At 45.3% G+C, this 15,680-nt stretch overlaps 2 protein-coding genes across 2 annotated transcripts in view; one reads left to right on the top strand and one right to left on the bottom strand.

Annotated features, from left to right (window-relative positions):
- Nucleotides 1-15,680, top strand: part of LOC148015693 (Transducin/WD40 repeat-like superfamily protein) — a 128,251-nt gene that overhangs the window by 35,387 nt on the left and 77,184 nt on the right. Inside the window, exons 6-8 of the mRNA XM_087665234.1 lie at nucleotides 13,057-13,124; nucleotides 13,156-13,175; nucleotides 13,276-13,367. Of these exons, the coding sequence (XP_087521360.1) occupies nucleotides 13,057-13,124; nucleotides 13,156-13,175; nucleotides 13,276-13,367 (180 nt within the window). The remainder of the gene's footprint in view (nucleotides 1-13,056; nucleotides 13,125-13,155; nucleotides 13,176-13,275; nucleotides 13,368-15,680) is intronic.
- LOC148015694 (uncharacterized) lies at nucleotides 10,451-12,350 on the bottom strand. Its single transcript, XM_087666052.1, has 4 exons — nucleotides 12,345-12,350; nucleotides 11,961-12,053; nucleotides 11,057-11,809; nucleotides 10,451-11,018 (listed from the first exon to the last, which is right to left on the bottom strand). The coding sequence occupies exons 1-4, from the start codon at nucleotides 12,348-12,350 to the stop codon at nucleotides 10,968-10,970; spliced, it is 903 nt and encodes a 300-aa protein (XP_087522178.1). The 3' UTR covers nucleotides 10,451-10,967.

Here is a 15,680-nt window from a genome sequence, read left to right as displayed (position 1 = left end):
CTCAGTTGGTTGGATCGTCGCTTCCTTCTGGACAGCATTTCATTAGTCAATCCTTGGCTGATGACAGCTTTATGATTCTGCGTGTGGACAAGGATAACCTTCGCAAAGCATTGGATGTTTGGGCTCTCTTTGGTCAGGCTTCCGGTCTTCGCATCAATGCGTTGAAATCAGCCATTCTCAGCTGCACAGAGTCGGATTTGCAGTCATTGAATTGGCAGGGTATCGTTGTGTCTCGTGGCTCCATTGTTAGGCATCTTGGCTTCCCCTTGGGTGTTGATGTTCCCCCAAAGCAGCTTCTACAGTGGATTTCTCAGAAACTGGTGGCTAAGTTCCTGTATTGGAAGTCTCAAGCTTGGCCATTCCATGTTCGCCTCAAAGTAGCCCAGACAATTATGTTGCCGATGCTCACATATTTCTTGCCCCTGCTGCCTTGGACTACTACTACTCTGAATGCTCTGACTCAATCTATGGAAGAAGGATTCCTTCCATGTAGGCATTTCTTGGATTTCTTGGTCGCATGCGTGCACCCCCAAACGCATGGGTGGAGGAGCTATTTTGGATGCCCAAACTCACATGCTGGCCCTCCGTTGGTTTTTTTTCCGTGCCATGTGCTCAGATCATCATCCGTGGGTCGTTATAGCCCATTATTTCCTTGAGGAGCATGGCCTTTGGCATGGCAATACCCAAATCTAGAGTTCTTGGTGGCATGTTCTTAATGCCGATTCTCGGTTCTCCAGTTCCTCTTCATCACTGCTTGCTCATTTGGTATGTTCCTGGAAAGTGGTCCTCCGGAAGGCTCAATGGCATCCGGCGGAGGATCGCTTAGCTGCTAATTCTTTTCAACTGGAATTGTTGGCAGTCTCGCGATTTCTTTCATGGGAAGGTAAACAAGAGCTTCGACCACAATTCAACCGTATGGCACGTTTGGGCTTAACTTTAGTTGCGGATGCCACCCTTGCCAGTTGCAATGTGTTAATATTGTTTCGTATAGCCATGAGGATTTTCAGGATCCCTCGTGGATATAGGCATTTATGGGAACAGCTTTTGATGGTGCTCCAGAGCAGACAACCCTTTCTTGCCCTTGCTTCAGATCGTCTCTGGCAGGATTGGGACTTTGAAGGCCGGCTGAGTTTAGGCAAAGCTTCCGCTAACCAGGTCTATCATCTTCTGATTAAAGATCATCAATGGCTGGTTACTAAAGCTAATGCTCTATGGGGATTGCGTAAATCCCGGTCATGGTGGAGGGCAACTGTGATGGAAGGGTGGTTGAACAAGACACCCTTCAAATATAAGGTCTTTCTTTGGAGGGTGATGATTGGGGGTCTTCCGCTTGCTTCGGCTCTTTCCAAGCGACAAATATCCAACGGCAACTGTTTCTTTTGCACCACCAGTGTGGAATCCGCCCGTCACCGATTTATTTCTTGCCCTATCGCTAAGAAAATATGGTCGTTCTTGTCAGCCGTTTGGCGAGCGGTGGTTGGTTTCTCGCTAAGGCCCTTTGATTGGGTATTTGTGCAGCCCAAATACCCAACACCGGCACAGCCACATATGAAGCTCATGTTTCACTTTCTTCGATATTGGGGCTGTTGGCATAACTGGACCATTCGGAATGCTTTTCTTTTTGATTCCACCTATAATGTTTAGCGGCATATTGCTAGGCTTAAGGGTCTCTTGTATTGGCAGATAGATCTTCTTCAGCATTCTGACTTACTCTCCCGGGAGGACTTACGTCCCTGGCATATGGCAATTTCCTCTACGTCTTTGCCATGACTTTGTAACTCTTAGTACTGGAACCTTTTCACATGATGGCTTAGTGTCATCATGTATCTTGTAATCAAGTAAACTTGTACTTTTTTTGTAATTAATACAATTACCTTTTACGGAGAGAGAGAGAGAGAGAGAGAGAGAGAGAGAGAGAGAGAGAGAGAGAGAGAGAGAGAGAGAGAGAGAGAGAGAGAGAGAGAGAGAGAGAGAGAGAGAGAGAGAGAGAGAGAGAGAACCTGAGACGTCAGCTGGCCTGTGACCTGGCTGACCTGCACCGCGGACTTGCGACGTTGCCCTTGGCTGCGCGCCCTGATAGAGAGAGAGGACAGTAGTATGGCTGGCCTGGATATGGATTTCGTCGACCGGACAGTGGCAGCCCTTGGTCTTAATTCTGATACAGAGGAGCCGGAGGATATGGTGCCGTGCACGGAGGAGATGCGTTCTGGTTCTGACCTGCCGCCTGCGGGCAAACACTCCAAGCATACTTCTGACGAGACAATGGGCCCTCAGGAACGTTCTTATGTGCAGGTTGCCTTTGATCTTGTGGATTCGCAGGAGGTTGACTGGGAGCATTTGCTGGACTTTGCCAATACTCTGCTTGGCGATTATGTCCAGCATAATCATGAAGCTTTTTTTGACTCGGGAACTGGTGAAGTGCTAGAAGCTACGGTGGACCCGAAATCAGTCTTGCGGTCTTTTTCGGTGTTTTATGACCGTGCAGTTATACTTTTCTTCACTGGCAGGATCCCAGTGCTTTTCCATATTCGCCAGTGGCTGCACCATTTATTACAAGGGGAGTGTGCTGAGGAGATCTTTCTTGGACCCCGCGGCTTTTATGAGGTGCTGCTGAAATCAGAGACACATCGGGCTGAGCTCCTGTCCAAGTTGCCATTATTCTTTGATCACCGCTTGGTCCATGCTGTGCCATGGCGTCCTATGGCAGACTTTCAGCGCCTGCTTCAACGAGAATGCCCGGTATGGGTGGAAGTGGAAAATTGTCCGGCGGTCTATTGGCCATTGTTAAAGGATGCGATGGCAGTTGTGGAACGGTGCTGGTTTCCCCAAGCCTAAGGGCTATGAATCGAAACTGTTTATGCATGTTATGGGACACGGCGAGGAAAAGGCCTGCGTGGCTTCGTCTCAATTGCTCTGGCATGCATCCTTTGCACTTTCGCTTGAAATGGGGCAACTTTGCAGGACATTGCTTTTCATGTGGTAAATTAGGGCATTTTATGGCTGAATGCCCAGAGAGACAACCGTCTTTAGATGATGTGCATGTTGTGCTGCTTAAGGATGACATGGTGCTTGATGCCCCGGCACAGGAGGCCCCCTAGCCATCTAATGTTGTGGATAAAGGTAAACAACAGGTCTTGGGTTTGGATCTCCGTAGCAATGATTGGCTTGAGGCATGTCCAAAAAAAGGTAAAAAGTTGGATGCAGGTCTGGCGGATTCTGGGCCTAATGCTTCACAGGATTCCGTGCGCACGTATATGCACAGGAAAGAAATGTTCTCTTTGCAGCATGTTGCGTGCACTATGGCTTCTTCAGCCCCCCGTAATCAGTCTGCAAGGAAAGTCTATGCAGACGGTTCAAAGGGCCCACCTGCTAAGCTGGTGTTTGATACTAGAGGTAATGTGATTACACCCTGGGATCGTCGTTATCCCCGTTCCACTCCCAAGGCAGTGGATATTCCATCTACCTCTAAAGCGGGCCGCCAGAATTCTTTTGCAGTGTTAGCTGATTTTCTGGATGAGAGTGTCCTGGACGCTCTCATGGAAAAGGTGAAATCGAGGCAACAAGTGCCTCCTTCCTGATTCTCTTTTTTTTGAAGATATATGAAGATAGCCACGTGGAATGTGCGAGGCATTTGCTCTCGTCATAAGCAACATGCCATGTGGACTGTCTTGCATGAGAACCAGTGGGATGTCTTGTGTGCGGTTGAGCACAAGAGTCACGGTGAAGCAGGAAAAGTTGTGGATTGCCATGGATTTCGCCTGTTTTATGCAAGGACACATGCTATGCACTATTCGGGCGTACTTATGATTGTCCATGAGAAATACCAGCCTGTTCTTATTAAAAATGATGTACAGGGCCGTTTTTTGGTATTCGAAGTCTTATTCGAAGGAGAGATACGGGATCTTTGGACGAATTTGCAGAGCTCCATGTCACTTGGCAGAAGGGGTTTTTTGATGGGAGACTTCAATATGTGTGTTGACTCTTCTCAGTCCACTTTAGGGCATTCGGTAATGGATGCTCCGGAAAGCCGGGTGTGGAATGCCTTCGCTCTTCATGTACTTAAGCAAGATCTCTGGTCTTGGCTCACTTTAGCTGGTGTGAGAAAGTGGGATTTGGCCTATGACACATTTGAGGCCATTTGATAGGTGTACATCCATGTATCTTGGGCAACTGACAATGGGCAACTGACAAACCCCTCCTAGAAGAGGTTTAGGAAGTGTGTCTTGTATTGTGCCATCTTCATACCCAGTTGCTATGCCAGGCTCAACCACATTCTCTCAACATTGGGCTGGGAATCATACATACTGTATCTTTCCATGGGCTGCTGCCATCATAGCAATCTCACTCAGGTCCATCTTGCTTTGGTAGTGGCTCTCTTCTTGTGTAGTAGAGATTAGGCTCCCAAATCTCTGCTCATGGAATCCCCAAATTTTGATCATGGCTCAGTGGTAGAGAAGTGTCAGTGTTACGACTGTCAAAAAACCATAATCTGGTGCATGGTTCCTGGAATTGTATGTGCACAAAGTGCCTTTCCAGTGTGCCAAGTGTTGCACAGCCTTGTGCTCTGCTGCCTCTTGCATGGAAATTTGTGCCCCTGTGAGTGTCACACCCAAATATACATATGATCTGACCATCTTTGCGAAAGTCCACAAAACAACAGTAGATCCTCTTAGCTTGTGCCCTTCCCTCTTCTATGAGAGCTCTGCATGAGTACATGGTCTAAAGTGGTAAAGCCTCTTTTACACCATGTTACATTGAAGCTCTCTGATTATATTTCTTTGCCCAGAGGCTCAATTCATGTTTCAAAATAGAGCCATAGATTTTATCGAGTAGTATCCATCATAACTGTCTGTTGGGAGACATGGGGTCTCCGCTCTTAAAGAGAGGCACAATGGCATGGTCTGCCCAATGAGCTAGGAAACCCTTGCACATGGCTCTGTTAAATGTGTATCAATATTGGGGCGTGTATCTTGGATATGTGAGAAGTGTTGAGCCACTGACCATCATGGTCTTGTGCCATCGTGGTTTGCACTTTGTCAATAGCATCTATGACCATTTTTTGTGTAAATAAATCTCTTTGGGTTAGTCTAGGTGCAATGGGCTGCGGCATGTTGGCTTGTCCTGGCACATCGTATAGAGCTGTTGCATATTCATACCATGGTTTTAGTGCTGTGATTGGGTTGGGTGGCCCTTTCTCCTGAATTGTCCTCCAGACTCTATTGTTGTCCTAACCTAGGAATTGTTGTACATATCATTTTCAAGTTTAGCTACTACACACCAAAATACTCTCTTAGCTTGGTTGTGTACATGTGCTGGATGAGATGTCTTTCCATAATCTATAGCCTTGGTCTGACGGCATTCATCATCATACTGACTTTGTGAGGTGTTGTGTTCCGTGCTTGCCTATCTGGAGAGGTTTTTCCATGTGGAAATGCATACATTGCAGATGTATGTAGCGTATCCTCCACTCTAGGGATGTGTTAGGATCTATATTCCATAATCCATCCCATACTACCTCAGTGTATGCTTTAGAGGCCTTGCTTGTAAAGTGATACCTTGAGGGCATCTGTCTGTATGTGAGGCCATACCTTCCCTCTCCCCTTCATACACCACTGAAAAGTCAAATATACATGATCTGCTGTGACCTCAATGGGTTTGGCAGAAATATGAAAATTCTAGATGTCTGGGATTAAAGTCGATGATCCTATGAGGTGTCAGCAGTGCTGGCACCTCTCTTTTGTTCCAGCAAGTCAGAGTCCCTGATTTTGGCCATCTAGCCGAGCCATTACAAACCACAATTCTATGTGCACTACCCAAGGTTAGTGGATGTCTCCCATACTCTAAATCTCGTGTATCCTGGGAGGTTCGTTGCATGTCCTTCACTTCTAGTGGCAGCTCTCTATACATAGGGCCATGTGGGTCGTAAAAAGGTGTTTGCAAGTTGCCAGTGCATGCATGAAGGTCACCTACTAGGAGTATGTCTCCCATGTTGGCATAGTGCATAATATTTCTGTATAATGGCATGTAGGGTGATTCTTCTTGTGATTGCATCCTTGCCAATATTTGTATTGCACTTGCTAGTTCCTCTTTGAGAAGCCCTGCCACTCCTCCTGAACCTCCTGTCAGATGGGAGAGGATCGAGGTGCAGCTGAAGTGCAGTAGACAGTGTGAGAGTGAGAGACAGAGTTGAGCACGACACCCAATGCAATAGTACTGAATAGAGTGTAAAATGAAAGTACAAATGATAACCCTTATACCTTAGGGTTATAAGGGGCTGTTCACACCCGAACACAGTAAGTGCCCGTAAGTGTGCACCACAAGCACATACAAAATAGTACACATAATCTGGGGGAAAAAACCTCTCCTACCGAGAGTAAAAAGTGCCCCAGTGTCCTAGTGATCACCCGCACACTCCCATATGAGCGTAGGCGTAAGTAAGGCGTGTGAGATATCCAACAAACCCCCCTGGAGTGAAGAGTGATCAAGTGTACAAGGATCATCCGCCACCAAAGGGCGTCAAATTCAAAGCATCGCGAAATGCTTCAAATTTGTCTCGTGGAAGAGCTTTGGTGAAGATGTCTGCCACATTGCTGGTGGTAGGACAGTAGACAAGGCTGATATCACCTGCATGTAGCCTCTCTCTGACAAAGTGGTAGTGAATCTCTATGTGTTTCGTGCGAGCATGAAACACAGGGTTCCGTGCCACTGCAATGGCACTCTGACTGTCAGTATATAAAGGAGTAGGCTCCGTAACAGATACATCCAAATCAGCAAGTAAGCGTCTAAGCCATACGCACTCAACTGCAGTAGTGAAGGCTGCCTTGTACTCAGCTTCACATGACGACGTGGCAACAGTGGATTGTTTCTTGCTAAGCCAAGAAATGCATGACGAGCCAAGAAAGAAACAATTGCCACTAGTGGAGTGACGAGTATCAAAATCACCAGCCCAATCAGAGTCACTATAAGCATGTAACTGCAATGGTCCCCCCTTGGCATAAAGCAATCCAAGAGCTCTAGTACCCTGCAAGTAACGAAACACACGCTTCACAGCTTGCCAATGCGACATACGAGGCTGATGCATGTACCTGCTCAAAACTGAAACGGCAAACTGTATGTCTGGCCGAGTGTGGCATAGATAGATGAGACATCCCACTGCTGGAGCATAAGTATGGATATCAAACAAATCACTGTCATCATGTAATGACAGTTTGAGCCCAGGTTCCATGGGTGTACAAACTGGCTTGCAATCCTGTAAGCCAAACTTCTCAAGAAGTTGCCCAATGTACCTTGACTGACATAATCCAATGCCTCTAGCATCATGTACAAACTGGATGCCCAAGTAATAGTGCAAAATACCCAAGTCAGACATGTCAAAAGTTTGCTGTAAATTATTTTTGAATGCTGAAATCTGATCAGCACGTGTTCCAGTGAGCAAAAGGTCGTCTACATATAGACACAAAATCAGCATGGATCCCCCCTCTTTATGTACATAAAGGGTAGACTCAGATGGGCTGTTTACAAACCCCTGACTAAGCAAGAAGGCATCTATCTTTGCGTACCAAGCTCGTGGAGCTTGTTTCAAACCATATAGAGCTTTTTTCAGCTTGCATACTAAATTTTCTGAGCCTTCAACTGCAAAACCAATGGGCTGCTGTACATACACTTCTTCCTGAAGTTCCCCATGTAAGAATGCAGTCTTTATATCCAGCTGATGCACTTTCCAACCAAAATGTGCAGCCAAGGCAATCATAGACCGAATGGTCGTCATACGGGAGGTAGGAGCAAAGGTCTCCTCATAGTCAATGCCCTTTTTCTGTGCGTAGCCTTTAGCTACCAGCCGTGCCTTGTACTTATCTATGGATCCATCTGCATTCCTTTTCAATTTGTAGACCCATTTCGTACCAATGGCACGCTTGCCAACTGGCAAAGACACCAAATCCCAAGTATGATTCTTATGAATAGAATCCAATTCAGCTTGCATGGCTGCCATCCAATGCACACTATGTCGTGCATCCTCAAAACATTCAGGCTCCTCATTATCATGAGTACATGCTGCCATAACAAACTCCATGGAATGTGCTGAATCATGCAGTCGAGTTTGCCTTCGAGTACGACCAGCCAAGGGTGTTTCCAAATGACTATCTCTCATAGTCTGCGTGTACCATCTAGGCACCTGTCTTGCTTCCTGACTGTGTACAAGTTCCTGCTGAATTTCAGTTTCAACAATGTGCTGATTTACTGCATGTTCCATAGGAGCAGCTGGCTGAACATTAGGTTCATTTGCTGAAGTACCAGCTGAATCACCAAATGTGATGGGCAGCAGCCCTTCAAAGACATCACGGGCAGCCTGATATGTATCAAAACCAGCCAAGGATAATTCTGATTTTTCATCAAATACAACATCCCTGCTGACAAAAACCTTCTTGGTCATGGGATCATAGAGTCTGTAGCCTTTGCTTTCGCTGCTATATCCCATAAAGATGCATTTTACAGCCTTGTTGTCCAACTTCTTTCGAAGTACCTGTGGAATATGGGCATATGCAAGACACCCAAAAGTACGGAAGTGGCCAACAGAAGGTTTGCGGCTGTGCCAAGCCTCAAAAGGTGTGACGGTTTTCAAGGCCTTGGTAGGGCATCTGTTCAAAATGTGGCAAGCGCACATGACGGCTTCCATCCAAAAACTATGAGGCAAACTCTTTGCCTTCAGCATACATCTGGCCATCTCCATGAGTGACCGATTTTTCCTCTGTGCTACCCCATTCTGCTGTGGAGTATATGCAGTAGTGTACTGATGGATAATGCCCTTCTGCTGCAAATAAGAATTCAGCATAGAGGACATGTATTCCCCCCCTCGGTCCGAACGGAGAGTCTTAATCTTGCAACCAGACTGAGTTTCCACAAGTGCACTGAAAGCCAAAAATGCATCATACACTTCTGACTTCTTTTTCAAGCAGTAGACCCAGCACAAACGTGTAAAGTCATCAATAAATGTTACAAAATAGTAACAACCACCCAATGACTGTGTCTGCATGGGCCCACAAACATCCGAATGCACAAGCTGCAATCTGGCTGTTGCTCTAAAAGCAACATCACGGGGAAAAGAGAAACGATGCATTTTCCCCAAAATGCAACCCTCGCATAAATGCTCAGGAGGTCTCTCCAAGAGAGGTAATCCATCCAACATTTGAGTACGCTGTAATAGCATCAAGCTGCCATAGTTTACATGCCCCAAACGAGCATGCCATAACTCTGCCTCTAACATAGCAGGAGTAAGAGTGGATGTCAAATATGCAGACTGATCTACCGAAAGAGCATCCAACTCATATAACCCATGACACAGAGAACCTGTCAAGACCAATGTCATGTGTTCCTTGTCACGGACCATGCAACGGTCATCATCAAAGGTGACCTGCAAACCACAACGTGCCATAGAAGAAATGGAAAGCAGATTCTTCTTAATGCCAGGCACATACAAAGCATCCTGTAGGCGGAGAATAGAGCCATCAATGGCTGTAAGTTGAATCTCCCCAATACCACGAACAGGGTATGATGCATTATTAGCACACTGAACAGACTTCCCAACGGGAGGTGCACCAAGAGAAGCAAACAAATCTCTACGAGATGTGATATGCCGTGAAGCACCACTGTCAAAGAACCAAGTGTCAGCATCTTCTGTAGAGCTAAATGCTCTATCAGCCCAAGAGACATCATAACTGCAAGTGTAAAAACAATAGTCCCTGTCTGCAACAAAGGACGCGGACTCACTAGCAGTGGAAGGAGCTACAGAAACAGACATCCCTGACTCCTTTTTCTTCTCTTTGGCGATGCGCTTCCTGCACTCAGTGATGTAGTGGCCAGGCTTCTTGCAGTAATGGCATTTTCCTTTCTTGGCTTGCGTGCCCCCCTGTTTCTGACTTGTCTGTGAAGTGTTACTACTACCAGAACTCTGCGAAGCATTTTTCCCTTGGCTGTTTTTACCCTTCTGCCTTGACATAAAAGCCTGCTCAGAGGCTATACCATCCACACCACTGTTCCGTCTAGTTTGCTCCTCCTCTAGAAGCAAACTGACAAGCTGAATGAAAGTGATGGGCTCTTTCGAAATCCTCATAGTGAGGTTCAAGGCAGTATGAAAAGCCAAGTAAGAGGGAGGCAGTGAATTCAATGTCGTAGAAAGCAGCTGCGCATCTGAGTAGTACTCATCCACATTCATGAGTTGCTCCCGCAAGTCCTGAATTTTGTTGAGATGATCCTGCATAGAATCACCCTCATTCATCTTTAGAGTCTCTAGCTCTTTCTTCAAGAAAGAGATGCGAGTCTCATTCTTTCCTGCAAACATCTGCTCCAATATCAACCAAGCTTCTTGTGAAGAAGCTGCTGAACGAATATGAGGAATGATAGAATGCTGAACTGCCAATGCAATCAGCGACATAGCCTGTGCATCCCGTGTATCCCAAGTTTTCTGAGCTGCAGTTCTTGGGGGAAGTGGCTGAGCGGGGTGAGGTGGAGGGGGCTGAGGTTGCCCTCTTGCACGTCCTCCTGGAGGAGGAGTAGCGGGAGCCACAACTCCCGGTCGTGCTTCCTCTCCACTGACATAATCCCACAAATTTTTTGCCACTAATACATTCTTCATCATGAAAGACCAAAGGGAATAATTGTTCCCATCCAATCGGTCTTCCTTGGACACATAGGTGAATACATCTCCTCCCTGATTTGCCATTATTTCCCAAAAGGCAATTGAGCAATGTCAATGCAGTACGGGCTGGAAATCTGCAAATTTCCAGAAATTGCAGCAAACACAAGTCTGCAATTAATGTGCAAAGGGTACTCTGTCAAAAAAAAACTGTCACTGATGCACGCTTCCCAAGGTGCAATTAGTGCTCAGCAGCACTAAAACATCAAAAGCCCCAAAATTTTCTGCCCAAAATTTCTGTCACAAATGTCTGTTACAAAAGCCCCAAAATGTGCATTCAATGTGTCACAGACAGACACAGCACGTTTCCCAATGCTGAAAACTGAACCTGCTGTTCAGCACGTTTCCCAATGCTGAAAACTGAACCTGTTGCACGAACTCCTGTGTAAAAGAAAAGTGCAGAATGTTACCTCTGCGTGTTGACGACGGGCACGATTCCCGAGATAATGACTGCTGGGTACAGTCGGACTGACGCACAGGTACAGGCGTGCAGGTCCAGTGACACGCGCAGGCAGGACTGGGCGCGCGCTGGGCAGAGGAGGCGGTACCCAGGACTGGGTGGTGGAAACAGGTGGCGCGCTGGCAGCTGGAGCTGACGGCACAGTCTAGCTCAGCGCAGGGAGGCTGCGCAGGCAGACTGACAGGCGAAGGGGCACGCTGGGCAGACACAGGGCAGAGGACACGCTGGGCAGAGGTGGCAGCACGCAGGTACAGGTGGCGCGCTGGGCAGGGCGCGCTGTGCAGGACAGATAGCACGCTGTGCAGGACACGCACAGGTACAGGCGGCTGGGGCAGAACTGGCGGGGGCTGGCTGAACTGGAGTGGGCTGCAGACTGCAGACTGAAGACTGCTCTGAGCTGAGCTCTGATACCAAATGTCAGATGGGAGAGGATCGAGGTGCAGCTGAAGTGCAGTAGACAGTGTGAGAGTGAGAGACAGAGTTGAGCACGACACCCAATGCAATAGTACTGAATAGAGTGTAAAATGAAAGTACAAATGATAACCCTTATACCTTAGGGTTATAAGGGGCTGTTCACACCCGAACACAGTAAGTGCCCGTAAGTGTGCACCACAAGCACATACAAAATAGTACACATAATCTGGGGGAAAAAACCTCTCCTACCGAGAGTAAAAAGTGCCCCAGTGTCCTAGTGATCACCCGCACACTCCCATATGAGCGTAGGCGTAAGTAAGGCGTGTGAGATATCCAACACCTCCTAGTGCTCCTTGTGGTATGGTTGTGGATGAAAGGCTCAATGGTAGAAAAGACGTTCAAACGGTTCCCAGGAGAAAACCTATGTGAGGTTAAAACAAACCCATTGCATTCGAGATTGTAACGTCCTGTCTGTTTGTAACCATCAGCCTTAACACATCACAACAAGTAGATAGATTAGCAAAATTCAGCTTAAAAAGGTACTTAAGCTACAAAGGGAATATAAATAGATAGGTAGCTTTAGCCAAATTCTCATCTGTGTAGGCAACTTACTGTCCAATATATGAAGAAGTGCGGCGTTATACTACCAAATCTTGTAGGCTGTCTTTATCCATGCATTACTGCAAGCGTGCTGCCTATGCATTGGTGTGTTTCAGTGTAGAAGGCATTGTCTCTCACCTTTAAAGGTGTCCTCAAAGTGGCATGCACCTAGGCGCAAACTTCCATTGCGGTTCCATGCAAAGATTTTTGGGTTCTGATAGGTCAATACTGTCATGCGGGCTTGTGGCCTATGATGGTCACCTTTCCATCTCTGTAGACCCCATTAGGTCTTTTACATGCTGGCTAGATAGCCTCTTGTTCATCTGATTATCCTTGAATTGTTCGATGTGTATGGCTTTTAAATCAGACCGAAAACATAGAGCTCACCTCTACTTTAGTAAGACTGGAATAAAACGATTTCATGTGAAGATGAGAAGGCTTAGTGTGTAAAATCAGTCAACCTTTCTTACAAGTCCAATTTTCAATAGGATGGAGAAATGATTTTTCTCTCTTCTTTCAAGAGCTGGAAGCCTGGATTCTCAGAATGAAAGCAAGCTTGGTTAGTTTTGATGAGACCACCCTATTTCAGACAATCAGAGGCAATCTTCCTCCAAGACATCAACTCTTGGAAAAAATTGCAGGAGAAGGGATCTCTTATTGCCCAATGCATACATGTGCAAAACATCAATTCCAGTGAGATTGCATTTGTGCAAAACATCAATTCCACTGAGATTGCATTTGTGCTCAAGCGTGTGACAGTTTCAAAGGCATCCCATGCATTTTGTTCATTGTTTAGCATGTTTAATGACTCAGTTGTTATCACCATATTGTAGCAATTTTTGCTGCCTTCTAGCTGCTTTTGATTTGTTCAGTCTTTACTATGAAATGACAGGGTGTGTATTTGGCATCTGTTACTAGCACTGGCTCTCTAAGAATAAAATTTTCTAGCTTTCATCAGGGGTTTTCTGTTCTACCTCTACTTCTTGTGGGGAGTCAGGCATTCAAAATCAGGTTGATTATCTGTGTGTTTGTACACTGTACAGTAAGCTCTTAAGGAAGGTCCATAAAATGAGACTTCAAATATGTAGGGCCTGTTTGTGTGGTGCATCAGGTTTGGACATTGGTTCAATTGCACCTGTGGTGCAGTTTTCACAACGACAAAGATACGAGGCTGTGTGCTGGAATCCAAATAATCAAGATGAGGTACAGGAACTCAGTAAACCCAATTTAATAAACTTTCACGATCTTGAGCCTGACATTTTTTGGCCATGGCCTTTTGCAGGACAAGGAATAGTTAGTGTGGTTGAAATTGAGAATGTGATGTCAAAGTGTTGTGATATTTTTAACAGCTAGTCAGTACCTAAGTCTTGAATACCAAAGTTTTGACCTCCTTAAACAAATGATAACCTCAGACATACAGACATTGCTTATCTCATCAAACATGTATTCAAAAAGATGTAAGAGGAAGAGAAGAAAGAAAGTTCTATTTAAATACTAAGCCAACACAGATGATCAAAGACCATAAAGTCTATAGTAGCTGTCCATATGACAATGTAGCCCCAACCAACATTGGGACCGGCCATACAATTCTGCCTGATAATTCCTTGGAAATAAAGCTCTGACAACAGATTATCAGAACATGGAAAGAATATGTGAAACTGCACACACAGGTGTACACTCACATTTTTAAGGTTCTCTAAACGTATGGTTCTGTAAATTACTACAACAGTGCCAGGATTGCAAGCTGTCCCTCCTGCTGTAGAAGGCTGTTTCTCTTGGATTTTACTTTTTGCTAATGAAGCTAACATATCACAAAATGGTCGCTCCGATATGTAGTTATTCATCCAACTTGTTTTTTTTGCTCAAAGAAAGGTGTGGCTGATCATATTACTTGGAAGAAAAATACAATGATGTACAAGTGCTCAACAATCTAGTTGGACCTGAATGCAAATCAACATTACGTATGTGCAAGGCCTCTTGAGTCCTAGGTGCAAAGAAATACTCAAATGCAGAATATAAACACAATCATATGACAAAGCACAAATTGATAGCAGAACTTAATAGGGTTAGGGTAACTCAAAATCAATGAGCACAGAAGATAAATGAATGAATGCATAGATACAATGCTCAATGCAGTGAACACACTATGTAGGGTGAATAGAAAACTTCATACCCCCATGTCTTTGAAGGGCTAGGGCAGAGAGTATGAGTTGGAGAGTGTCATATTCTGTATGGATCCCCAAATGTAGCAGATAGCCTCCAGATGAGATCAGCAGTAGTGAACACAGATCTGGAGAGTCTAGATCAGGCTGAACATGATTGGAGCAGCTCGAACAGTGGGCAGCATGCTGAAGGTTGTTAGGATGAAGTGGTTGGCTGTTGGGCATAGTAAATGCAACTGTAGATGTGCTCCAGGAAGGCTAACGACGATAGGAAAGTGGCAAACACACAGACTGGTGATGCTGGTCTGAAGTAAACAGAGGCAATAGAGGCCACTCAGACTGAGAGCGATGGGTGGAAACAGCTGCCTGCAGGCTCAATGATAGTCACCAGTAGTAAATGCAGGCCTGGAGGACTGTAGGTTGATGCTAGGGGCTGAAGATGATTAGTCACCACCAGGAACTGAGGTATCTGCCAAGGAGGGTTGTAGATAGTAGTGGATAAGTAGGTGTGAGTAGGAGGAAGACTCGAAAACGAGATTAGGGCTGAGTGGATAGGCTGCCTCCTATTTATAGATGAGTGGATTCTCCCAAAACGAGAGTTTGGTCTATGGGACATTGACATTCTGGGAAAGTTTGGTAATAATTAAGTTTTGGGGTTGTATTAAAAAGTTAATTAGTATATAATGCTTTTATTAGCTCAACATTCCCTCTCAGGCACAAAAATGGAATCATGAAGGGATTGCGAAGCATAGCTCAGCCCAATATAGATGGTTACTCATTGAGTTTGCCACTATTGGCTCACCGAAGTCAGACAACGATCAAGTTATGTTTTTCTTAAATAAGTTGCTTGAAAAATTACTTCCATTTTATTTGGCACAATATCTTGTTGCTTTGATTGTTGGCCTTCTATGAGTTCAAGTGTCGGTTCTTGGGTTATGCGAGACAACACGATCAAGTCCACTAGAAGTCCTTCATATACTCTTATTCAAGGAGGGATTTGGTTGCTTCTTTTTCACAAGGAAAAATTGACGGTGGCAAGAACTCACAAGATGTGAAGGCAAGCCAAAACAAGGGTGACACCTTTTCCTTTGACGGAAATAAAGAAACAAAATATTACAATTTGCCAATTTTATGGGTAGTGCCCAATGTTTTAGTTAGCTGGTTTATAGTGTGAACACAACTACATTAATAAGTTGCATCATCACTTCTAGAGTTAGTTTTAGAGTTAAATTAACTCTAGTTGAGTTAAGGTTAGGTTTTACTTACTTGAGACCTATTGTACTTTCATTCTATCATTTTAGCACTTGTATATTTTGAGTGTGGAATTGTTGCCCACTCTTTCTCACTATCTTGT

The sequence above is a fragment of the Lygodium microphyllum genome, chromosome 24 (assembly GCF_053477565.2).
Source record: "Lygodium microphyllum isolate KBCC chromosome 24, Lygodium_microphyllum_v1.1.10, whole genome shotgun sequence".
In the NCBI taxonomy this organism is placed as follows: domain Eukaryota; kingdom Viridiplantae; phylum Streptophyta; class Polypodiopsida; order Schizaeales; family Lygodiaceae; genus Lygodium; species Lygodium microphyllum.
The sequence above is the reverse complement of the archived record's forward strand: the minus strand, read 5'-3'. Positions and strand labels throughout refer to the sequence as shown.

Excerpts from the sequence above, each read along its gene's own strand:
- LOC148015694 (XM_087666052.1), bottom strand. Across the intron at positions 11,810-11,960 it reads CTCCTGGGAACCGTTTGAAC|GAGAGGTTTTTTCCCCCAGA; the intron begins GTCTTTTCTACC and ends TACTCTCGGTAG. Across the intron at positions 11,019-11,056 it reads CACAGGAGTTCGTGCAACAG|GTTCAGTTTTCAGCATTGGG; the intron begins GTTCAGTTTTCA and ends GCTGAACAGCAG.